General features: G+C 34.6%; 4 protein-coding genes across 4 annotated transcripts in view; 2 read left to right on the top strand and 2 right to left on the bottom strand.

The window, feature by feature from the left end:
- The window catches only part of HELRODRAFT_183148 (hypothetical protein), a gene marked incomplete at both ends in the record, with an annotated part of 3,830 nt that extends 1,845 nt beyond the window's left edge, over positions 1-1,985 (bottom strand). Inside the window, one exon of the mRNA XM_009012187.1 lies at positions 1,069-1,985. Within this exon, the coding sequence (XP_009010435.1) occupies positions 1,069-1,985 (917 nt within the window). The remainder of the gene's footprint in view (positions 1-1,068) is intronic.
- Positions 1,986-3,682: 1,697 nt separating this feature from the next.
- On the top strand, positions 3,683-4,375 carry HELRODRAFT_183147 (hypothetical protein; the record flags this gene model as incomplete). Its single annotated transcript, XM_009012186.1, has 2 exons — positions 3,683-3,756; positions 3,835-4,375. 2 exons carry the CDS (start codon positions 3,683-3,685, stop codon positions 4,373-4,375), a joined length of 615 nt encoding a protein of 204 aa, XP_009010434.1.
- Positions 4,376-7,822: 3,447 nt separating this feature from the next.
- On the bottom strand, positions 7,823-15,230 carry HELRODRAFT_183146 (hypothetical protein; the record flags this gene model as incomplete). The annotated part of the gene is made up of 8 exons (XM_009012185.1): positions 7,823-9,678; positions 10,358-10,517; positions 11,832-12,149; positions 12,944-13,182; positions 14,060-14,288; positions 14,390-14,566; positions 14,782-14,876; positions 15,083-15,230. 8 exons carry the CDS (start codon positions 15,228-15,230, stop codon positions 7,823-7,825), a joined length of 3,222 nt encoding a protein of 1,073 aa, XP_009010433.1.
- Positions 15,231-15,913: 683 nt separating this feature from the next.
- On the top strand, positions 15,914-19,426 carry HELRODRAFT_183145 (hypothetical protein; the record flags this gene model as incomplete). The annotated part of the gene is made up of 3 exons (XM_009012184.1): positions 15,914-16,108; positions 18,791-18,939; positions 19,273-19,426. 3 exons carry the CDS (start codon positions 15,914-15,916, stop codon positions 19,424-19,426), a joined length of 498 nt encoding a protein of 165 aa, XP_009010432.1.
- Between the last annotated feature and the right edge of the window lie 5,876 nt (positions 19,427-25,302).

The following is a 25,302-nucleotide window of genomic DNA, read 5'->3' as shown; positions in this document are numbered from 1 at the left end:
ATGACCTTCCTCGGTACTCGATCAAAAGCCTTTTCTAGATCCACAAAACACATGTACAATCTTCGTTTCTTCTTTCTATAATTCTCCTGCAACATTCTCGCCATGAACAACGCATCCACCGTTCCCCTACCAGGCATAAACCCACACTGCATTTCATTAACTGTCACCATACTTCTCAACCTCCTCTCAAGCACCCTCTCCACTACCTTCATTCCGTGCTCTAGTAATTCCACACCCCTGTATGACCCACAATCTCTCACATCTCCTTTGCCCTTATACAACGGCACCAACACACTGTGTCGCCAATCCTCAGGTATACCTTCATCATCAAACATACTGTTAGCAATTCTCATCAAAACTTCAATTCCTATCACCCCACTCGCTTTAATATGTTCAGCCGCCACTTCCGAAACCCCTGTCGCCTTACCTAGTTTCATTTCTCTAACTGCTTTCTCTACTTCCTCCATCGTCACCTTCTCTATAGGTCCGTGTGTGACCGCGGATTCCACATCTCCATCCTACTCATTCTCTTCATTCATCAACCTTTCCATATGAGCTTTCCACACCTGAGCTTTTTCCTCCTCATCTATGCACAACTTGCCAGATCCATCCCAAACACATCCATTCCCTATAACATCTTTCCTATCCCTCATTGACTGCTTTGCTACTTTGAACATTTTCCTCGAACTCACATCAAATTTCATTTCCTTCATTAACCTATCTGATGCTTTCGTCATTGCAGTTGCCACTGCCTGTTTTGCAATCTTCTTAGCCTTCCTATACTCAGACTCCGTTTCCTCCGTCATGTCTCTTCTCCATACCCTAAACCTCTCCTTCTTGACTTCCAAAACCCTCCTTATATCTTCATCCCACCACCACGTCTCACCATGCCTACACTTTCCTTTCGTCCATCCACATACTTTATCTGCCGTAGCCAACACACAGTCCCTGTATCTCTCCCAAACATCTCCATCCTTACCACTCTCCCAATTTTCAGCCACCTTCACTTCAAATGCCTTCCTCACCTCTGCATCCTGCAACTTCCATGTCTTTCTCTTTGCCACAAACTTATCTTTCTTCCTCCTCCCCATTTCTTTTGATGTCACATTCATCACAACCATACTATGCTGCAACATACCAGGTATCGCCTTCACATTCTTCACATACTTCCTATGTTTGGCCCTTACCAATATATAGTCGATCATCGATCTATGTTCCCCTGACCTATAAGTAATCAATCGCGCTGGTTCCCTTGTGAACCAAGTGTTCCCAACCACCATGCTGTGTGCATCCGCTAACTCCAACACTCTACGCCCTTCCTCATTCCGTATACCATATCCCCATCCCCCATGTACACCATCATATCCGTCTGCATCCGCCCCCACATGACCATTCAAATCACCCAACAGCACCACAAACTCATTCAACCCCGCCTGCCCAATCTCGTCAGAAACATCATCATAAAACCTATCCTTCTCCTCTTCCTTCCTACTTTGCTGCGGAGCATATCCTGATATCACCCTCACTATTACTTTTCCAAACACCATCACCACCACAATTACCCCATTGCTTCTCCGCCTCACTTCCAACACCTTCTCCACCAACTCTTCTTTTACCATCACACCAACTCCTCCCGTACCATCATCCCCCTTCCACCACAACTTATATCTTCCACCTTTAGCCCCCACAAACCTTGTACCCTCACCCTTCCATCTAACCTCCTGTAATGCAGCCACGTCAACCATTCTCCTCTGCAGCTCCTCCACCACTTCCAAACTTCTTCCTGTCAACGTGCCTACATTCCAGGTACCAAACCTCCAACCCCTTGGTCTACAAGTAGTCCTTCCATCTATAGTGCCTTGCACCGCCACACTATAGAGAGGGGTGCCAGTAGCCAGACCATCCACAGGGCCTTGCACCACAACCCCATGAACTGGGTCTCCGGAGATTCTTCGCACCCTCTTCTGCCGGATACTGAGGGCCATTGTTTTTTCCGTCATCATCATAAGCATTATTATTTGGCTAGTTTTTACACAGGACGCCCTTCCTTACGCAACCACAGTTATAAGCGGTGGGCCTAGCCTTTGATGATCCAACATCACTCACAAGGCAGTGAGGGTCAGTTTAATGTCATAACCAGGACATCAATAGTTACTCAAACACTTGATATACATGCGCCATTAAAAACAATGGTTTTCCGCAAAAACCTAGATTCCTATAACCTCTTATCTAATGACAGGTGATGAGGTTTAGATCATGTTACTACCTCAGCCTGCAATCATCTTCGCTTCAGGCTCTTCATCATTACCATGATGTCACACCTGATGAAATCAAGGGCATCAGCGTTTTCAAATCTCATTTCATCTATCGCAAAGGCTTGTAATTATCTTATTAAGGAAATATGTCACATCAGACAGTTGCTATCAATCAATTTGGCTATGAATCTGGCACTTTGTTACTATCCAAACTTGATTATTGTAATTCAATAATGTTGCCAGTTATAATGTTAATCTCAGAAGCAAGAAACACATCTTTAGGCTGCCAGATTTATTACCAATACTCTGCATAATTTAATTTCAAACATCTTTATAAGTAATAAAAAATATGATTTTAAGTATTATATGTTATATGTTTTATTGTTTAATTTCTTGTTCAGGTACATCCATTAAGAATTAAGAGTTGAACTCTTTTTTTGTATACCTTTCATGTTAATTTGTAATACTTTTTTACTTTCACTATAAATGCCTTTATTTTTGCATTTGCCTTTGTAATATAAATATAATATAATATAATATATTAATTATAATATATATTTTAATATAAATATTTTTATAAGTTTTTAACAAAATTAATGACACACAATATAATAACAATACAATAGCATTGTTATATTCATAATCAAACAGTAATGCTAATATGGTCCTTTAATTATTAAAATTAAAAATCATTGATTTTATTTGTAAATGTAATTGTAATATAATATAAATAATTATAATAGATAATTTATTTATAATATAATATAATGTAAGTAAATTTTAATTTAATAGTTGCATTCAAGAAGCCTCTGGCAAATAAAATTTCAAATATAAATGAAATAAACGATATGATGCATGCCATACCAATTTATAATTCATTGTAACGTGAACGAAACTAGAAATGTAAACAAGGCGTGTCGTATAAAAAATAAACAAATTTGCGCACAACGTGCACAAAGCAGAAAAACGGCAAATAAATTTAGTGCACCGTGTATGGTGCGGATGAAACTTTGAAGAAACTTGGTGAGCATTATGCAAAATGCAGAGAATGTTCTGTTCTTATTTTACTTTTTAACGAAATAAAATTTACATATCACCTGATCGCCTGAGAAATAAAGACTTACCAACCTCTTCAGCTCCTCGGGATCACTATTGATAAGTTTCCTTTTAGCCATTACAATTTGGAAAAAAGAACCACAAGAGCTCTTTAAAAATTTATTTAAACTTTCCATATATATAAAATAGAATATGTTAAATGATATATAAAACGTATATATGATAATATATGATAAAACGTGACTCCATTAAAATTGAATACATATACATTATATCTTCATCTTAGAATAAACTAAATAAATATAATTATATAAAAACAAAAATAATAACTGGATCATATATAAATATGAACTGAATATAATTTTTTCGGCATGTCTAAACTGTTATTACCAAGGAGAGGCAGGGGGAGGTCTGCCAAGCACGACGGTCTCAGATCAGCCTGGCTGTACGTGCACCGGATAGAAAGGAATGGTTGACAGGAGCTTGCTACACTGTCGTAAAAACGCTAATAACACGATGGTAGTCCAAAAAAAGTATGCATATACCGGCTCGGACGTCGTCCGGTGAACAAGGTCCGCGCTGCAGCTTTGGGGACTAGAGGCTGCAGTGTAAAGTATGCTACTGAGTCCCAGAAAGATAGACTGAAGATGGGGTTGACAGTTGGAGTTTGGAATGTCAGGTCATTGTGGCAGACAGGGGCTTACGCGTTGATGAAGAAAGAACTTGAACGATTCAGATATGATGTGGTTGGTCTGTGCGAGGTCCGATGGACAGAAGGTGGAGAAATGGAAGGTGGGAAGATATTATGGTCTGGAACAGAGAGGGAGCACGTCTATGGAGTTGGAATGGTTATTGGCGAAAAAGCAAAAAAAGCACTGTTGGAGTACAATCCAGTGAATGAAAGAATGATGTATGCGAGGTTTAAAGGATACCCGAGAGACATTGATGTGGTAGTGGCCTATGCTCCAACAATGGATCACTCGGATGCAGAAATCGAGGCATTCTACGATCAACTGGAGCAAACAATGAATGTACTGCCAAACAAAAGAAAGATGTTAAGATAATCACCGGAGATTGGAACGCAAAGATCGGAAGAGACAATATTGGTTTTGAAGAAGTCATGGGAAAATACGGTGTAGGAAACAGAAATAATAGAGGAGAAAGACTGCTGGAATTTGCAAAGGACCAAAAAATGTATATAACAAATACAAAAACACAAAATACAAAAAAATGGACATGGGAATCACCAGAAGGAAAAACAACGAACATGATAGATTTGATTTTGATAGAACAGAAATGGATGAAATTTGTTACTCAGTGCCGTGCTTTTCCAAGTGCAGAGATTGGATCAGATCATCGTCTAGTGTTATGCAACGTCAAGATGAAAAAAACGAAGAGACTAAAGTCAGGCGAAAATATCAAAAGAGTGAAATATAGCACAGAAATGATAAAAGAGAAGTTGAAAGACATCAGAAATGTAATAGAAAACAAATTGGATACAAAAACAAAGTACGATATGAAAACAAGAGTCAGTAACTTGGAGAAAGTGCTTGAGACTGCAGCCGAAAAATGCGAAGTAAGGAAAAACATAATAAAACCCTGGATAAGTGATGAAACTTGGAAACTCGTAGAGGAAAGAAGACAGTTGAAAGCAACAAAAAGACAAAACAACGAAAATGAGATGAAATATAAACAACTGTGTTGCAAAATAAAGAAAAGTGCTAGAGCAGATAAAAGAAGATGGATAAACAATAGATGCGAAAGGGTAAAAGCACTAGTTGGACAAAACAAAAAACAAGAGAGGCGTATCAGCTAGTCAGACAGTTAAAAGGAAAACTGAAGAATACGTCAAGGATTATTAAAGACAAGGATGGAAATGTTCTAACTGAAGGCCAACAAATCAAAGATAGATAGTCGGAATATATCAAGGACCTGTTCACAGATAAAAACACGTATACAAAGGAGGTGTTACAGGCTTTAAAAGAAAGAAAAGTAGTCAATGAGGAAGAAACAGAAATAACATTGGAGGAAGTAATAAAAGCAATGAAGACAATGAGGAACAACAAGAGCACAGGGAGAGACGGAATTCCCATAGAGCTGATCAAAGCGGGAGGACCAATTGTATGTAATGAAATTCACAAAATCTGCCAAGAAATCTGGGACAGTGGAAAATGGCCAGAAGATTGGTGTAAATCAATCTTGATCATGTTGCCAAAAAAGGAGACCTGAAAGACTGCAACAACTACAGATCAATAGCACTGATCCCTCATATGTGCAAGATCATGCTGACGATCTTGAAAGAACGATTGGAGAAAGACATAGAGCAGCATTTAGGAGAGGAGCAGGCAGGTTTCAGAAAGGACAGAAGTACAGTCCAGCAAATCCTGATGTTGAGACTATTGTTGGAAGATGCAGGAAGCAGAGGTCAAACAACTTTTCATTGTTTTGTGGATTTTAAGAAGGCGTTTGATTCAGTCTGGCACGAAGGTTTGTGGGCAGCTTTGGAAAGTATGGGAGTGTCAACAAAAATGGTAAGGGTGTTGAAAGGGCTTTATGAGGAGTCAACAATGGCGGTAAAGGTAGGTACAGAGCTGGGAGACTGGATCAAAGCGAGCATAGGAAGTAGACAAGGAGATCCAATATCACTATTACCGTTCTTAGAACTGTTTGAAAGAGCCTTGGAAAAAATGGAGAATGCAGATATTGAGGGAATCGACATTGGAGGCAGAGTGATAAGGGACCTCAGGTTTGCAGATGATATAGATCTGCTAGCATCTAGTGCAGAAGGTCTACATAAACTGATCGAGTTGACGTACGATGGTGGAAGAAACCATGGACTACACATCAACAGCAGTAAGACAAAGATAATGATTTCGGAAGCAGGTGGAAACAATGATGAATTCCAGATAGGAGCAGAAAAGCTCGAACAAGTGGACCAATTTATATATCTGGGCAGCCTCATAACTGATGACAATAATTGTTCGAAAGAAATTGATAGAAGAATAGCAATCGCGAGAGGAATGTTTGCATTTTTGAAAGTAATATGGAAAAACGGTAATGTATCTACAAAAACAAAGGTAAAGATCGTAGAAGCGTGTGTGTTTTCTACATTGATGTATGCATGTGAGGCTTGTACGTTGAAGAAAAGAGACAAAGACAAACTGGAAGCATTCGAGATGCATTGTTATAGAAAGTTGCTGGGAATCAGTTGGAGACAAAAGATAAGAAACGATTCCATAAGAAAACAACTTGGAAGACAAAAAACTGTGTATGAAAGTGTCAAGGAAAAAAAGCTGGGTATCTTTGGGCACATCTGCAGAATGACAGACGACAGACTGATCAAAAAAGTACTGATGAGAAAGAGGAACTGGAAGAAAAAAGTTGGAAGACCTGTGAGGAAGTGGATGGATGATATCACGGAATGGACGGGGGTTGGAACATTGAGCTCAATGAAGATGGCGAGGGAAAGAAAAGGATTTTGGAGAGATAGAAGAATACCATCGGCCTCAACGGTCCCTTAAGGGATTACAGAGGATCATTGAATGAATGAATGAACGAATGTACGTGCACCAGGCCACAGAAGCACAAACAATAAAATAATATGCAAATCCATGGAATGAAAAAAAGTTAAATATTAACGGAATATAAAAATTTTTTAAATTTGAATTTTGACAAATTTTTGTTAGTAGATAAATACCGCCACTAACATCATCATAAGTTTTGGGTTCCATATATTAAGTTGATCTAATCTTTAATTTAATGTAATTTAAAATTTAATGATTTATTGTACGCACCTACATATTAAAGGTGAAAAGGCTTATTTACGGTGTCTTGGCCATTTACTCAAAATGTACATACTATAAAATACCTATGCGGCGAACCCGAGTGCCTGGCACAAACTTATATATTTTTTACTGAAAGCCGTTTCCCCTAATAACCAAATTCATTTAATTAGAAAGCTATATTTTTTCACGAACTTCCAGAAATTTTTATATTTATAACAATTAGCGCCTGTTGTTTAATTATTTCAATTAGTGAGTTAACCTATTTTATTTTGGAATCAACATTTTAAATTTACTGTATAAAAACAGTGCTGATCGGTTGTGGAATCATGTCAGTAGTCGTCGTCGTAACAACTCATTTTTCATACAACAAATGTTGATGTTACAGGCTGAACCGTAAGCAGATTCCGCAAGTCATGGCCGTTACAACGACAAATAAATACAATGTCAAAAGCATCTTTTTTTTATAGATTAGCAAAAAAGAACTAATTTTGGAAATATTTTATTTGTTCAAAATGTCGGTGCATACTGATTTAGTAGCAAAAACACAACTGGCATTAATATAGTTGGTGTGTCGAAAACAATCATACATAAACAATATATTTATTATTATATTACATCTATATTATCGGAAAACATTATTATTATTATTATTATTTATTATCACTGCCATGACCAAGATAACAGAAATTAAATTAAAATTATAAAAAAAACTAGCGGCAGCATCAGTCAATCAAGAAGTTGTAGAGAATAATCAACAAGGTCGGGATCATTGATATTTGAATCATGTAATGCTTCTTTTAATGATACAACTCTGATGATCTCAACTTGTTGACCACCAATTTTTATACTTTTCATCATTCTAACTTTTGTATTCAAGTCGTATGTCTCGTCCCCCAGCTGTACGAGTACTGTTGCCGATGATTCAGTGGTATTTTTGGTTGTTGCTTTTGTGTTATTTGCTGTTGGTGTAAGCTGAGACATGGTTGATATTAACGATGATGGTGATGTTGAATGCGACGCTGGCGAATGCGAGAACGGAGATAATATAGTCGACGGGGTTTGAATTGTTGGAGAGCAGGATTGGAGGACTGTAACTGAATGTGATGACGAGGTCAACATCACAACAGACGCTGGCGTTGATGTTGTTAATGTCGATAATGTAGACGTTGTTGTTGATGTTACGGGGCTATTTTTAAAAGTTGATGTTGAGTCTTCTTTTTCTGCAGAGTTTGTGGAATCATCAACACAATCATCTTTAGCATTATTAATGTCATTATTTAGATCACAAATTCGGTTCTCATTCTTAGTGCAATGGTCTAACATTGAAACCTCTGACATTTCAACATTCACATTTCTAATAACGTCACTCAGCAATCTTTCATCAACTGCAACATGTACAAGATCCAAATTTGTTTGACCATTTGAGCTAGTTGATTCAGATTTGACCGGAAATGCTAAATTGTTTGCCCCATCATCTTGTCCCTGCATAGTCTTAGCATAAAATTCATTTGGCTGTGTAATGATTGTTGCAGGATTCTCATTTTCATTGTAATAAATAGTTGCTGTAGAAGCTTGTGAAAAACCATCAGCATCAGTACAAATAATATTATGAATTTGAATAGGAATTTCTTCTGATAGTATATTATTTTCTTCATTTTTATGTATGCAAATTTGTTGTTGTTTATGTTGATTAAGTGGTTTTTTTAAAGAATATTTCAGTTTTGGAGTTTTAGATAACGTTGTTAGCAAAGGAGGCATTTTTACGTTGGAGAGAGGATTTAGATTTTCAAATAATTTTCCATCAATTTTTATAAAATTAGACCCACTGTCACCGTTTGTTTGATAGATAATATTGTCATCATATATTATATTACCATTATTATCATTGTTAATTTCATAGTGAACTGAAGGTAAAATGCTTTCAACGGCCTGAGAAATTATTTCGGCTTCATTGCCAGCACTGATGTGCAAACCTCCAGATATGGTTGTGTTCTCTTTCAAACGATGTGAGTGATGTTTTGATCTAGTACCAGCAGCTACAAAATGTCGAGAATGGTGGCTTTGTTGTTTGTGTGATGCATAATTGTAAGTGCTGTCAAAGTGATTATGGTGATGGTCGTTGGTATGAAAATCTTCATTATAATTGCTAATCATTTCAACTTCCGCTAGCGTCAAAGCATTAAGCCTTCTTAAAAGATATTTATCATCAACTGGTCTTGTTCTAGAGCATCCTTCCTCTTCCTCCTCCTCCTCGTCTGCCTCACTCTCATCTTCACTCATTGAATTGTCATTATCACACATACCATTATCAACGGTATCATAATTGGAGTGATAGACGTTGTTATCTTTCTTTCTTCTTTTTCTGTCGACTGGGTGGTTGTTCAGGGAGTAGCCATCGTCAGCATCTTCCTCTGCAGGGCCATCCTCGCACCCATCTTCAGTTTCATAATCATTATCATCCTCGTCATTGGCGTCACGTTTCAGAATTCTTTTCATCAGTTTTTCTGAAGCTCCTGCTGCTAATCGCTTGGTGCGCTGAGATTGCTTGGGGATGTTGCTGTAATTCACACTGTTATTCTCACCTACATTCATGCAAATAGTAATAAAAATGTCAATTTTTAATATAGGCCAATGTCAGAGGTGGGCAAACTTTTCCTTTTGAGGACCACATCGACAATTATACCATTTTGGGAGGAACAATAAATATTAGTATGCATTAATAAGGAATACACCCAAGTTTACTAATCAATATTATAAAAAGAATGTTTAAAAAAAACTAAATTTTTTCACATCAGTTTTGAAAAGAGTTACTTTAACAAATTTCTTAAAATAGTTTGTGGCTAATCTTAAACTCAATAAAATTATATCACTTATAATGCAAGTGTTTAACATTGACCTACTTTAGACTTATTTATACCCAAGCAAAAAATGTTTGTTCAGAAAAGTATACAGAATCAATAACTGAAAATTTTAACAACCAAGTTTCTTAAATGAGTTCAGACAAGGAAAAGGTAATAAAATGACAAAATTCTAGCTATCAGAAAAATGCTCAAAATTGTGATGTAAAAAAATGCCAAATATTTTTTTGTAAGTACAATTGAACTATATATAATGTTCGTAGGCCACAGGAAATAGACTGACTGGATGAAGTTTGCCAACCTCTGATATAGGCAAAACAAATATGCAGCAAATGAAGACGAGTCACAACGCAACCATGTATAAAACACACTTATGTTTATAGATATAAAGTGGCTCACTCACCTTCGCTGCATCTCTTCTCATTCACTTTTCCACGGTTGACAGATGGATGCCTAGATATGGGGTGCAGTTGAGATGTAACGTAACACTTAGCAACTGGTGGAGTAGTAGGGGTAGTTCGAACTGCAGTTGAAAGTTCTGACAATAGATGAAGACCATGGTCCTGAATAGCAGTGATATTCAACATGTTATGTTTAGTTCATTAGTGCTTTCCACTTTAACAGGGAGTCATAAGTCAGTCAAGGTATTTGGCCCGAGTCGGATTTTTAAGCAATTGAAAAAGTTTTTTTTAAACTCGTGTTTTTAGAAGATAGCGATAGGCAATCATCTTTAATACTGATTGATAAGAATAGATGCCAACAAACGCGTTGTACTACCATTTTAAAAGAAAATGATGGCTCTATAATTTAAATTTGAAAATTGTGTTTAAATTTTCAGTCAATTTCAAAATAATGTTGATATCATTATAATACACATATCTGGTTAAAGTTTAGCCTCATATAATACGCAGGTTGATGTTTAACCTTGTGCAAAGACAATTTTCTATATTTTAGCTGTATATGGAAATATTATTTTTAATAATCTCTACATTTAAAAACAAATAAGCAATGTCATGGAATGATTGTTTTGCTTCAATTTCATAAAATTGTAGCAGAAATTTGCATTCTTATTGTTTTGATTTTGATGTTTCATTGTTTAATTTATAACGCTTCAAAAATTGTATTCAACAGTTTCCAATTCTTCTAATTCCAACTAAAGTATCTGATGTTCATATATTTTTTTTTCAATTGTTTTAATCACGTCACATACAGCCCGGAATGAAAAAAATCATGAAGATATTATATTTAATTCAATAACTTTTACCAACACGACAGATGTGAAAATGTTTTCTTCTATTAATGCTGTTATGAAATCTGCCAGCTGTGTAAATTACATCATAGCTATTATGAACGCTATATTGAGTACTGCCACAAACAATAAACATGTACAAGTATGCAAAAAATTATAATATTAATTTTTATTATAATTTGATTGATTTGAAATGTCTTTGGAAGTATCTTTTATCAAGTAGTGGTATTTAAGTGAAATTTTAAAACAAAAGTTGAACAAGTTTTCAGGAAGCTGGAACTCCCAAAAAATTTGTTCAGTCAGAAATTTTTACCCAGAGTAGAAAAATTTTCAATCAAGGAGTCGGAGTCGAAAAAATTTTCATCCAATTTTGATACCTTGGATTTAGTAAAATGTTCCAGTAGTTCTAACAATAAAATAAACAAATTTTTAAAAAATAAGCTGCAAGTGAAACTTTTAAGTTATTAACTTTTAAGCTGTTTTGATAGCCGCAAATAACTTGAGCATTTCAAATGTGTTGCATTCACTGAAACTTTTGAAACAAAAGATAATTGATATGTGCGATGTATCTAACAAGAATGCAAAATAACATACATTAAAAACCACTATATAGTATATATCCAATTACCTCTTCTCTTCTATCTTGTCCCAAATTCAACTGCCTATTATCCTCAGTGATGTAAACACTACCTGATCTAGTTCCTATACAAGCTCCATTTTTGTATCCTGATCCAAATTTTGAAGGACTATTATCTGTAATTTCACCAAAATGATCATTGTAATTGCCGCATGAATCATCTAAGAGACCATTTGTACTCATAGAAAGAGAGTTGAGTTTTTCAGCAGAAATAGCTCGACTACTCAGTGGATAGAGACCACAGTTATGGAAATTTTGACGGACTTCATCAGAGAGAGCTGTATTTCTGTCAAAAACTCGCTTCAAAACCTGTTCAATCAAATTAATTCAATACACTAGATTGAAATTGAACACATTTATTAAAAATGACAGAAATCAATAAAAACACTTTTAAGACATGAATAATAGATGAAAATTCAATCAAGGAGTGGAGTAAGCATTGCATGCTCCAACAGAGAAGAGACTTAAGGTTTTGTTGCTGAGTGTTGCAGGAGCTGGGCTGATTTCTAATGTAACAAATTTTACATAATAGCAAAAAACCTTTTTCAAGAAAAAAGAAAACATGAGAAGTTTTTAAAATTAAACCATCCATGGAATATCTATCTATCTATCTATCTATCTATCTATCTATCTATCTATCTATCTATCTATCTATCTATCTATCTATCTATCTATCTATCTACATATATATACATATGTGGTTTATATATATGTATGTAGTGTATATATGTATATATATATATATATATATATATATATATATATATATATATATATATATATATATATATATAGTTTTTTAAAAATAGTTGTTCTTTATATGAGAAAAATTTCAAGTCGCATAACACAACAGAGGGGAAGGGATCAAGTCTTTTGTTACCGAAGTGTTACAGAAGGGGAAAGAAATTTGTTTTTTTTTATGTTACATTATATTTCAATGGCCCTGAATACTATAAAATGATCAATTCATTTTACATTAATAATTAAATTAACGTTATTTTAAAAAAATATTTGATACAAAAAATAAATGGCTAATTTGAAGAAAAAAATCTAGATGACATTGAATTCAATGTAGTAAAGCATTAATTACATTTCAATTTAACCTGAGCTATTTGCACTGCATTCAAGTTGCAACTAAGAGTACAATCATCTTGACCAACAACTTCATTAGCACCTGCTGCATGTTCTTTCACCCATTTACTTTGCTTGCGTGCTAGGTCATCGAGTTGGTTGATAAAAGACATGTTCAAAGGCTGTAATACACCGGTGAGGTTAGTCGGCATGCCAACCAGGTGAACATTGAAATGGGCTGACATTTCCACCAATCGGATGGAGATACTCCCTAATATATACATTGAAAAGGCAACTTAAGAATATAAAAAATAATCAATGAATAAAATAATTTGGGGGTTTTTATCAGACAACTTCGACAAACAGAACTGCTTACATGCTATTCTATATGTATAATTAAACTTTGGTGAAAACAAGGACTGCAGCATCTACACCACATATGTATGCATTGAGAAGCACCACATCTTACGTGCATGGCTTATGATAATGTTCGAGTTTACAGCAGAGACTAAACGAACAAGGCTATCATATAATAATTGAGCAATACATGACACTGAGCTAATAACTAGATGAAAAATTAGCAAATCCTAAAATCCATATAGCTAGACACTTTTAGTTATTTCAAAAACAATGTTATTGACTTCACCCACATGGCAAATGCTATCACTTTGTATAATAAGTTACTATTTTTGTTACAAAATGATTTCTATTGAATTCAAAGTAGTTGGTTTTAAACAAACCATAATATCAGAAGTGGCGGATCTAGGGCGGAGGGGCCAGCGTATCACCCGTTGTGAGCGTTTTTTATGTTAAAGGTTAGTAAAAGTACTCTTTTAACGGAAAAGATGGACAAATAGACTTAGAAAAAGATGGTAAGCAAAATTTAGACCACATTACCAGAAAAGTTGGTCCCCTTGGCAAACTTTAAAAAAATCCCCCGGTCGTAAAATATTTTTGAAAATTTTCCCACTCATTAAAGCTGTCTAGATCCGCCAATGGGAGTGGGCAAAATCTTCGAATATATAGCAAGCGAGCCTAAATAATTTTTCTAACGTTGCCCGAGAAAGGGAAGTCTCTCAAATATTTCAATATTCACCAGAGTGGGAGAAAAATTAACATTTGTGCCTTTTTTGGCTTTAAAACGTCACTTTTCAAAGCCTCGTGGGCCTTGGCGGGCCGTAGTTTGCCCATCTCTAAATTATATTCAATACCAACAATCATTGACTCACTTATTGGCTGGTTTAGAAACAACACCTGAGGTTTGTGCAAAGAAGTTGCCTTGAACTTTTCAACAAAGTAGTCTCGAAACCATGACAATAATTTATCTTTGGAAAGTACATCACTACTGTCCACAACAAAGTTAGCTCCAGGATATATCTGTTAGCAAAAATGAATTCCATCAGGGTTACTAATATACAGACAAAAATAATCATTAGCATACCATTAACATATTATGACAATCAGAACGAACAAACGACCTGTTGCATTTGATTTATAATAGATTTGCTGAAGGGACCAATAACATAAGGTTGCAAAATGGTTCCATCTGCCGATGCTGTGATTATTATCTTCACTTTTGGGATGGATTGCAGCTGTGCAATAGCCATGGTGAATATTCGTGAAGGTCGGTCGTCACCCCATACTTTACGGTAGGCCTATTTTTTTAATTAATTTCTACAAATCAGTAACCAAAAAGTATAATAAAAATATAGTAATAATACACTTTGCCAACATCAAAAGCAACGGCAGCCAACCAACTAATCAGCATCATCGGCACTGGCCAACCAGCAGTCATGCAATCAATGTTGATCAATTTCAATCATTCAACTCATCATTGCCCATTGACAACCTCAGCCAGGCGATGACTTACATTTAAAGATACTTCAAAGAAACGTTTAAGTAAAATTTTTAGCTTTGAAGAACTTGGTGGTACAATTCTATTTGATGCTCTCTTAATTTCCAGGCCTGAAAAATTTTTTTTATAAATAATTACCATTAAGCCAACTTACATCACCATCAATTATTTTGTCCTAATCATCATATTTAAACTAAAAAAACTAGAGTAATTTTTTCAGCGAGAATTCAAAAATTTTTATAACTTGATTTACACAGTAAATACAACAGGTAATAAAAAAACAAGCTAATGACATATAATATGCAAATTCATCTACCTGGGTGTCTCCTTAGAAAACCTGCCAACCAATTGTGTCCTGGAATGAAGTCTCTGTATGGTGAGTTGCATCTTTGGTTGAGACTCAAAAGTTCACTTGCTCGTTCTCTAATGTCAATGCACAACAAGTTGAAACCACACTCCTCCATTTGCTGATGTATGAATTAATTCATTCAAGAAAGTTTGATGTTACATGTATCAACTCAAGTATTAAAATTATGACAGCAAAGACGTAAACTCATGAAAATATTAAAACCATTAATTTTGATTTTTTAAATTTGAACTGAAGACTTTCGTTTTATGGTCGGACAGAACACCAGAAGAAAGAAATGATGACATGAAATTAAAAAGGATCAGCTATTATGTAAAACAATAAATTAAGATTTTTTAATATAGTAAACCAAATTAGTAAAATCATAAAATCAAAAGGTGACAAAAGCTACAACAGGACATAGAATATATAAAACATAGACATTATTGTTCTCAATGCAATGAATATGTTTCCTAAAACGAACAGATAGAAAGAACTCTAGTAAAAATCTATTTCTACAACAAATATTTGGTGTGAAATGCATTTGGGAAGAAACTGAAAAAAACAAGCAGGCATTGAACTAGATTCACTTTTCTAGTCATTTAGTTACCCGCCGTGATAACTTTTGAAGCTGCTGCAATTAAATTGAGAGTAAACAAATCTGATTTTATTTTTTTATCAATTTATAGACCTGGATCGGTTCCTCCTTCACCATCGTTCTTTTCAGAGCTAGCGAATGTTTTAGAAGTTTTATCTCTGTTAAGTGATAAAATCGTTGTTGCGGGAGATTTTAATGTTCATATGGAGAGAAAAGATGATCCAAACACAGTCTCACTGAATGAGGTTTTCGATTGTTTTCAGTTGGTTAACAGGATTAACGAACCAACGCATGAATTAGGTGGTGTTTTGGACTTGATCGTTACTTCTCGCTCTTTTCCTATCTTTAATAGTTTGATTTTTCCCAGTGGAGTGTTATCAGATCATGGATTAATCCAGGTTTGTTTGTCAATCAATCAAGTTATAGGTACGAGAAGTAAAAAAATGGTTCGATCCTGGCGACGCATAAATGAAGAAAATCTCGCATTGTTAATTTCGAAATCTCCGATTGGAGGGCCATGCCAAGATGATAATATAGAAACGCTGGTAGAGATTTTTGTGAATGAACTAAAGAGAATTGCGGACATAATAGCTCCAGAACACGTGGTTGAAAGTCGAGATGATTCGTTGACGCCGTGGTTTGATGGAGATTGTTCAAAGTCCAAGGCATACCGTAGAAAAATGGAAAGAAAGTACAGAAAGACTTTAAATCATCACGATAGGGATGTGTGGAAAAATGATCTGCGATCAAAAAATATTTTATTCGCCCAGAAAAAAAATTTGTTTTGGAAAAAAATCATTTTTGAAAATAACAAAAATCCTAAAAAAATTTGGACTGTGGTAAATAAATTGTTGTGCAAAGAAAAAACTTCAAATTCATCTACCAATTTTGAAGCGAACGATTTTGCTACATTCTTCTATGACAAAATTAAAAATGTACGAGAATCGATGGTGTATGATGAGAAGTTTAATCATTCATCTGGTGTCTGCTGCAGCAACTTGTTTTCAGTTTTTCCTGTTTATGACGAAAGCGAAATTGTTGAAGCAGTTTTGAACTCTCCATCTAAAACATGTTCACTGGATTGTGTTCCTTCACACTTTTTCAAAAAATATGTAGGATTGTTTTCAAAATATTTGACTGATCTTATAAACTTATGTTTACGTACTGGTGAGTTTCCGGCTATGTTAAAGCATGCTACAATTTCTCCTCTTTTGAAAAAGGAAAAATTAGACAATTCTGATCTTAATAATTATAGACCGGTTTCAAATCTGTCGTTCTTGTCAAAATTAATTGAAAGATTAGTTTCTAAGGAGCTTATGAAACACTTAGATAAAAACAATTTGTTACCGGTATATCAGTCAGGATATAGAAGACATCATTCTACCGAAACTGCTTTGTTGCATGTGTTATCTAAGTTGCATGAAAATATAAACAACAGTAAACCATCTCTTCTTGGATTCTTAGGTATGAGTTCGGCATTTGACTGTGTTGACCATTGCATTCTTCTGAAACGTCTTAATCATAGATTTGGAATAACTGGCTCTGTCGAACAATGGTTTCGGTCGTACTTAACAAACAGAACTCAACAGGTAATCTACAAGAATAAGACCTCTTCGGTTCAAACGATAAGATTTGGTGTTCCACAGGGCTCGGTTCTCGGACCGATCTTGTTTATTCTTTACACCTCTGAAATTATTGAGGCGATCGGATTACATGGTTTGGAGTGTCATGCATTTGCAGATGATATTCAGCTATTCGCCAGAATCCTATAGCAACTTTCATCTTGCAGTTGATCGTTTTGTTAAATGTTTGGTCGAGATCGAGAAATGGATGGCAAATAATCGTCTTAAGCTCAATCAAAGTAAGACGCAAATTCTTCTGGTTGGAACTTGGCAACAGCTGTCTAGAATTAAAATTAATTCAGTTATCATTGAGGGCTCAAATATAAACTTCATTCCCAAAGCTACAAACTTGGGTGTCATTTTTGATTCTAGACTGGCAATGACTGAACATATCAAGTTTTTATCTGGTACTGCAACCCTACAACTGCAAAAATTAAAAATAATCCGCAAAAGCTTAACCAAAGATGTTATTCAAAGTTTAGTGCATTCGTTTATTCATTCTAGACTGGATTACTGCAACAGCCTATTTTATGGTTTGCCTGAAAAATCGTTATCTGTGCTTCAGTCAATTCAGAATCGGGCAGCTAAGATTGTGGTTGGTGCGAAGAAGTTTGACCATGTCACCCCGATATTCAGAGAACTGCACTGGTTGGTCAAAAAAGAATTTTGTTCAAAATATTAACAATCATGTTCAAATGTATAAAGGGAATGGCGCCAGTTTATTTGAAAGAATGTTTTTTTTTAGACAGTGCTTTTGAGAAACATTTTGTTTGTAATTAGCGCTATACAAATTTTCGAATAATAATAATAATAGTCAAAAATTTGCTACAATGGGCTTTGAGGCTTAACAAAGCTGTGCAATTTTTTTTGTACGTCTAAATTTTTTTTAACAATTTCTTATTGTCACATTTCCGAAAAGGTTTAAAAAATTATACTCAAGAAAAATGAGATAAAAATATTTTCAAAATAAAGTTTCGGTTAATCAACAATTTTTATTTGCCTTATATTAGAAGGTTCCTGTACATTAAACTTGATTATTGAACTGAGAAATATTTCAATCTTTAGGCTAATCATAAATTTGACATTTAATATGTCATGCTAAATGTTTACAATGAAATTTTTCATTTAATAGAAACTGAAACAATCAATTTTAGTTTCAATTTTTTCCATGACTATTAAAATTTGTTTGACTGTTTACCTTGGTTGAGCAAAAAAGTTGAGCTGGAGACTCTTATCAATTATAGTTAAACCTCATTTAAATCAAGAGTTGAACTTCTACAAAATGAACTCCCTTCTACAAAAAATTCGCGCTCTACATGGCGCAATCTCAACAAGCTACTATTTTTTAACAAAAAGCATTCGCTTCTCAATTAGTCTAAAACAACATTATTTGTTAATTCTTTCAATGATTTTTTCATAAGTAAAATAAACAATATTCATAATAACATTGAACAAAAGCTCGTACATTCTGTCAACGTAAATCCAACCGCTATTGAAGATCATAGTCATCGATTCAGCTCATTTGAAGTTGTTACACCAGCGGAAATCAAAAACATCATCAAATCATCTTGCAATAAGACTTCTACACTGGATCCATTCCCTTCCAGGTTCTCATCCAATGTGTCGACATTATATCTATTGCTATCTCTTATCTCACGAATCTTTTCTTCAGTCAACAGTTTCCCGATAGTTTTAAAACAGCACAAGTCTTACCAATTTTGAAAAAACACAACCTTGATGACTCTGATCTCTCAAATTACCGACCTATATCAAACCTATACCCAAAATCATTGAACGCGCGGCCTTAACAAAAATTCAACCGCACATCACTTCACATCCTAATTATTCACCTTTACAATCAGCTTCACGGACCAATCATTCTACTGAAACGGCTTTACTTCATATCCTTGATAATGTATTTAATTTATGCAACAATAAAGAACCACAATTCTTGATGAAATGGACCTGGCAGCTGCCTTCGACATCATCAGTCATGATATATTACTTCGTCGCCTGGAAGTGGTATTTGGTGTCAAGGGTTCCGTCCTTTCCTGGCTATCTCCATACTTAACTGGTCGCAGTCAATTTGTTTAAATATCCACACATCTCCATCTCTTTCATGGTGTCCCACAGGGGTATGTACTTGGACAACTCTTATTTACAGCTTATATTTCACCTATCGGTAGGGCAGGATCATTGAAAATTATGGCATATGTTACCATGAATATGCAGACGACACTCAACTCTATATATCATCAAACATTAAAGATCTTCCTTCAAATATCAACATCCTTACTACATGCATCGCATCAATGGAAGAATGGTTTCTACATAACTATCTACACTAACAAAAGTTATGAGATTAATGCAGTATATACTGATTTTGAAAAGGTATTTGATAGAGTGTCACATAGTAAATTAATGGTTAAGTTAAATAAATGTGGGTTGAATGACAAATTGGTTGCTTGGGTTTATAATTATTTGAATGGAAGAACATTTCATGTGAGAGTGAATGATGGTATGTCAAAATATTGTGAGGTAAAGAGTGGAGTTTCACAGGGTAGTGTGCTTGGGCCAATTTTGTTTTTAATGTATGTTAATGATTTGATTTGTTTCAGGATATAAATTAGATTGCGATGTATATGTATGCAGATGATGCAAAGTTGTTTAAAATTATGAACTCAGATACTGATAGTGTGATATTGCAGAGGGTTTGAATGAATTGAATGAGTGGTGTGTGCAGAATGATGTGAAATTGAATAAAGAAAAATGTGTTGTGATGAAGTTTAATTGTTCTGTATCAGATAATAATTATGATTATAACATAAGCTCGCACCCATTACTTTTTGTTGATAAAATTAAAGACTTGGGTGTTATTTTTGATAACATCTTTGAAATTTATTGAGCATATACATTGCAATGTTAAGAAGGCATTTTCATTGTTGGGTTTAATAAACAGAAATTTTAAAGATATTGATAAAAATGTTTTTATGTTATTATATAAATCTTTAGTTAGATCTCAGCTGGAGTATGCAGCAAGTGTGTGGTCACCATGGACAATACGTGAAACAGAAGCGATCGAAAAGGTTCAGAAAAGGGTGACAAAGATGATCAAGGACTGTGAGGGAATGAAATATGAGAACCGATTAAAATTTTTACAACTGCCAACACTAAAATACATAGGAATAAGAGGTAATTTGATAACAATGTTTAGCATGTTGAATGAAAAGGACCAACGAAGCTTGCCATCGTCAATTACTTTTCTTTTATTTGACTTATTATTATTTATTTTATTCTAACATATTTTATTTTTCATGTTTTATCATTTCTCTTCCTCACTTTTTGCTCCTTTTCACGCTTGGAATTTGCTTTCGCCAAAGATTACACAGTCATTCAAGTCGTCATTAAAAACTTTTTATTTTGATAGAGCGTTTTTAAACGTCTGACAGAGAATTTTGTGACCAGCAAACATTCCATGAAGAATTGATGAGCAGTGTTTTTGTACTTCTTTAATTTCCTAATTTGTTTCTTGTTCTAGCATTCTAGTAATTTTTGCATATTCTACATCAATGGAATCATTGTTTGGAGTTAAGAATAATATGGCAATTTTTAAAGCGTCAGTTGCACTTTAGAGGCGCCTAGAGTCTGCATCTGCTAATGAATATGTTTTCTGTTTCTTCTTAAAAGCTGACAGTGATAAGCAACTTCCAAGCTCCACACACATGGAGCTGCATGACTGAAACTGAGACCCGCAAAATGTGACCTAGTTACTGAAAACAGGACACCGTCAGGCAATAAAAAGATTCATTGGACAAATACGAAAAACAAGCAACAATTTGGGCAGAAAAATGCCTATTGAGCTGGACAAAATACATTTAACAAAAATTTCGCTTTTTAAATTAGAATTTAGAGTAAAACCTTATTTTAAACTCTGAAAATCTTGCTTTGTAAGAAACGTATGAACACCAGTAGACTGGGGCAAGGAAAAGAATAAATTTCACTTTTAAAATTTGTCTTATTTATAATTATTGCATGGCTTACTGTTATTATTTTATTCTATGTATTATTTCTTTTTATTATAAAAATAAACAATTAAGAGACCGTATTTCACATATATATATAATATAGCATATAAACACCATTTAAGCAATACAGAATTTTTTCCTGAACAAATTCTATGTAACATTATTTCTACATAGCGAATTTATTTCCTATAACCATAAAATTTTTTGTACAGAGGCTTGACTGTAATTAACATATTACACAAAAGATTGTGACAATTTTAAAATAAACTCAATTCAAGTTGTAAAAATCTGTATTAAAAAAGAAGGCTATGGTCTAAACCAGCATCGGAGTCAAACCGAGTCAGAGGTTTTTGCAGAAATATAATATTTCAGAGACCAAAGTCAAATATTCATCACCCGACTCAGACTTTGAAAAGTGTTAAAAAATTGAAATTTTTAATTTGTTATTCCGAAAGCATTTTTAAGGTCATGATTTTTAGAAAAATAAAATGCATAGCGATATGCATTCATCTTTAATACTGAAAATAAATAGTAGCAATGTGAATAAAATCACTTAATTTTCTTTCAGTAAGTTTTGTACACAATTTTACAAACACAGAGAGAAATAATAAACAATCTAGTTAAATAAACACGAATTAGCAAAGAAACTTTTTGGCTAGTTCATGCTGCAAAAAAGAAGTTATTATACTGAAAAACTATCAAATATTTATTTATAAATACATTTTTTCCAACAGAGTAATATAAAATCTAAATAATTTGTTTAATTTTTAGACATACCAGGTGAATGTTTATCATAATGAAAATACTGATTAAACTAAAATCACTGAAAGACTTTAATGCTAACCTGAACAAATCTGACCAATTCTTCTTCTTCTTCAGGACTTAAAACGGTTTTGACACCAGGTTTGGTGCCATGTCTAACGCGTCCTCTAACTCTGTCTTTAAGTGTACTGTATGGGACATTAAATTTTTTGGCAGCCCCTCTGATTGTCATGTGCTTCTCATCTACACTCTTCATGGCTTCCTTCATGTCCTTGTCCCGCCACTGAAGTCTGAAAAAGTTGGATTGATTTTCAAAATCAAGTCATTACATTTTTTGAAGGATAAATCTTTATAAATAGTGCCACTGAAGTGTTGAAAAATTCCTAGAGCGGCAGTAAATGTTTTGTCTATGGTAAATTAATTAAATTTTTGGTGAGTGTATATATGGCTCACTTGTAATACTCAGAGCACATTATTATTATATTGAAGTACTGTTGATTGATTATGTTAGTATTATACAGGTATGTGAATCAATCTGCATGTTTAGTTTTTTTCATTGTAGAGTTGGCATAGGGAATAATCTTACTTACTTTAAGTTGTTTTTATATAAATAATATTATTGTTATCAAAAACAGGACGACCATCCCAAACATGACAGAGACCGTTCAAAGTTTTTAGTTCAAGACATCAACAAATCCAAACATATCAAAACATGCAAATATAAAAAAAATGACTGCTTGGACAACTGTGCTGAATGTGGTTTATCAGACTCACTAAAAGCTCTATATCATGATTGACCAGTATTGCCCCAAACTGAGTGGATGTGAATCGTGTGGTTACTGGAACCACCCAATTTGTGTAGCAAGCAATTCAAAAAAATTCGTTTGTAACAGACACGTGAAAAATGAAAATATGTAATGATAATAAATAAATTTTATTTTTTTATTGTTTTGCTATTTAGTAATAAAAATTTCAATCAATCAATTTTCGTTTTGCATCCGGAGACCCATATTCCCGAGGTAGTACGTTGTTTTCTTTGCCATCAACTTTTTGCGCCAAATTAGACGATCAGTTGTATCCATTTCATTTAAATTTAGAGCTTTCATGTCTTGCTTTATTGTTTGTGACCAGGACTTCTTTGGACAGCTTTTGGAACGTGTGCCAGGTACTGCAAGAGAAGTTATGGCACTGTTTCCACTTCGTTTGACATGACCAAGCCACCGCAGACGGTGTTGCAGGCATTCGTCCTTTATACCATCTAAACCAGCAGGACGCAGGATTTTGGTAGATTTGATGTGGTCCTTCAGACTAATTTCGTTGCAGCCATCGGAGCATTTTCATGTCGGTTCGTTGAAGTTGTTGTTCCAGTTTGGTTGTCATTGGCCATGTTTCTGCACCATATAACAACACCGGACGTATCACAGATTTCAATCAATCTTCGTTTTGCATCCAGAGACCCGGTTTCCCGAGGTAGGACATATCACAGATTTATAGTCTTGATCGTAGTGGTAGTGGGATGTCATGCTGCATCAATATAGAGCAGCAGTGCTCGAACTGCAGCTTCAGCTGTTCCAGTACAATCCAGAACATCCCCTAGATATTGAAACAATGTGACTTTCTCTATTTTAATGGCTTCAAAAACAGTGCTATTTCGAATTTGTTGTTGTGGATTGATGCAAGCAGGACAAACAAAATTGGACACTTTAGATAAAGTACCAATTATTTTTGAACAACATTTGTGACACCACTGGTTACACTGCTGACACTTGATTGAATTGTTACCTACACCAGCTTTACAAACTGAACAGGGCCATCGTCCAGTAGCTGTGGATTAGATGGGTTCACCCGTGTACATTGCTTTGGTTTTGCTGATGTTGACTTTGAATCCATGATCGGCGAGTCTGGTGTTCCAATGTCCAAACATCTGTGCTGCATTCTGCTCAGACCTGGCTGTTAAAACGATATCATCAGCATATATTAGATTCCAAATGTCACCAGTGCGTATCGGTTTTGTGATTTCTTCCATCAGTTATAAATAACAGTGGACTGAGAATCGAGCCTTGGTGAACTCCAACGCCGGTGTCAAATGCATCTGTGTTTCAAACCGTTGTGCTGATGAGAGTCTTAGTATTCGTATACATTTCCATCACAAGTCGAACAAGATATTCTGGAATGAGTTGTCGAAGTAGACTACACCTGATTGCTTCATGGGGAACTCAATCAAATGTTCAAACAGATTTGGTTATGTTGAATTAATTGTCTCGTTATGACTGAAAACATGGTGGAACAAATAGATTTTTCATGCATTCTACACTGTCAATGAAAACATGGTATTTATCATGGATCTAGTAATTTATACTATATGTTGTGGTAATTACCGTTGACTAAGCAAAAGACATGTCACATCATGGTATTAACCACAAACCCAGTAAACTATTTTATATACAGTAGTAATTACCTCCGACTTAGCAAAAAATTAATGTTTCTGTATTTACCACTGACCTAGTAACTGTTTGCCATATAAACAGTGGTAATTACTACCAACAAAGTAAAATAGATGTTCAGCGGACGCAGTAATTTTTAAATATAACATTTGTTAAATAATTTATATAAAAACAATTTTAACTAACTAAACTCGGCTGCATTTACTGAAGACATAACCTACATGATTTAGAATTTTTTGTCATTTAAACAGCGGTAAATACTGCCGACAAAGTTAAATAGAGGTTCTGTGGATGCAGTAATTTTTAAATATAACATTTGTTAGATAATTTATATAAAAATAATTTTAACTAACTAAACTAAGCCGCATTTGCTGAAAACATAGCCTAGTGCTTTTTTAAATGATCTAGAATTTATACATCAGAAACATAAACGTACCTGTGTGCAAAATCTCTTTTTCTTGGTTTATTGGTTCTCATGAAATTGGCAAAACTACCAACTTTACCAGGGTATTTAGTTCTTCTACTAACTTGATAATCAACATCATTATCCTCATCCGCTACATGTGTGTCTTCAGAATAATTTATCTCTTGTTTTTCGTTGGGGTACCATTCATCATTGTCAGGCTTTGAATGGACCAGCCTGTGTTTGCCTTCAGGATGTTTGACAGGTTTGACAATCACTTCATCATCAGGAGTCAAGCTCAAAAAAGCTTCAGTTACAATCGTTTGGTATATTTCC

The sequence above is a fragment of the Helobdella robusta genome, assembly GCF_000326865.2.
Source record: "Helobdella robusta unplaced genomic scaffold HELROscaffold_100, whole genome shotgun sequence".
Lineage (NCBI taxonomy): Eukaryota > Metazoa > Annelida > Clitellata > Rhynchobdellida > Glossiphoniidae > Helobdella > Helobdella robusta.
This window is presented reverse-complemented; position numbering and strand designations above follow the sequence as displayed.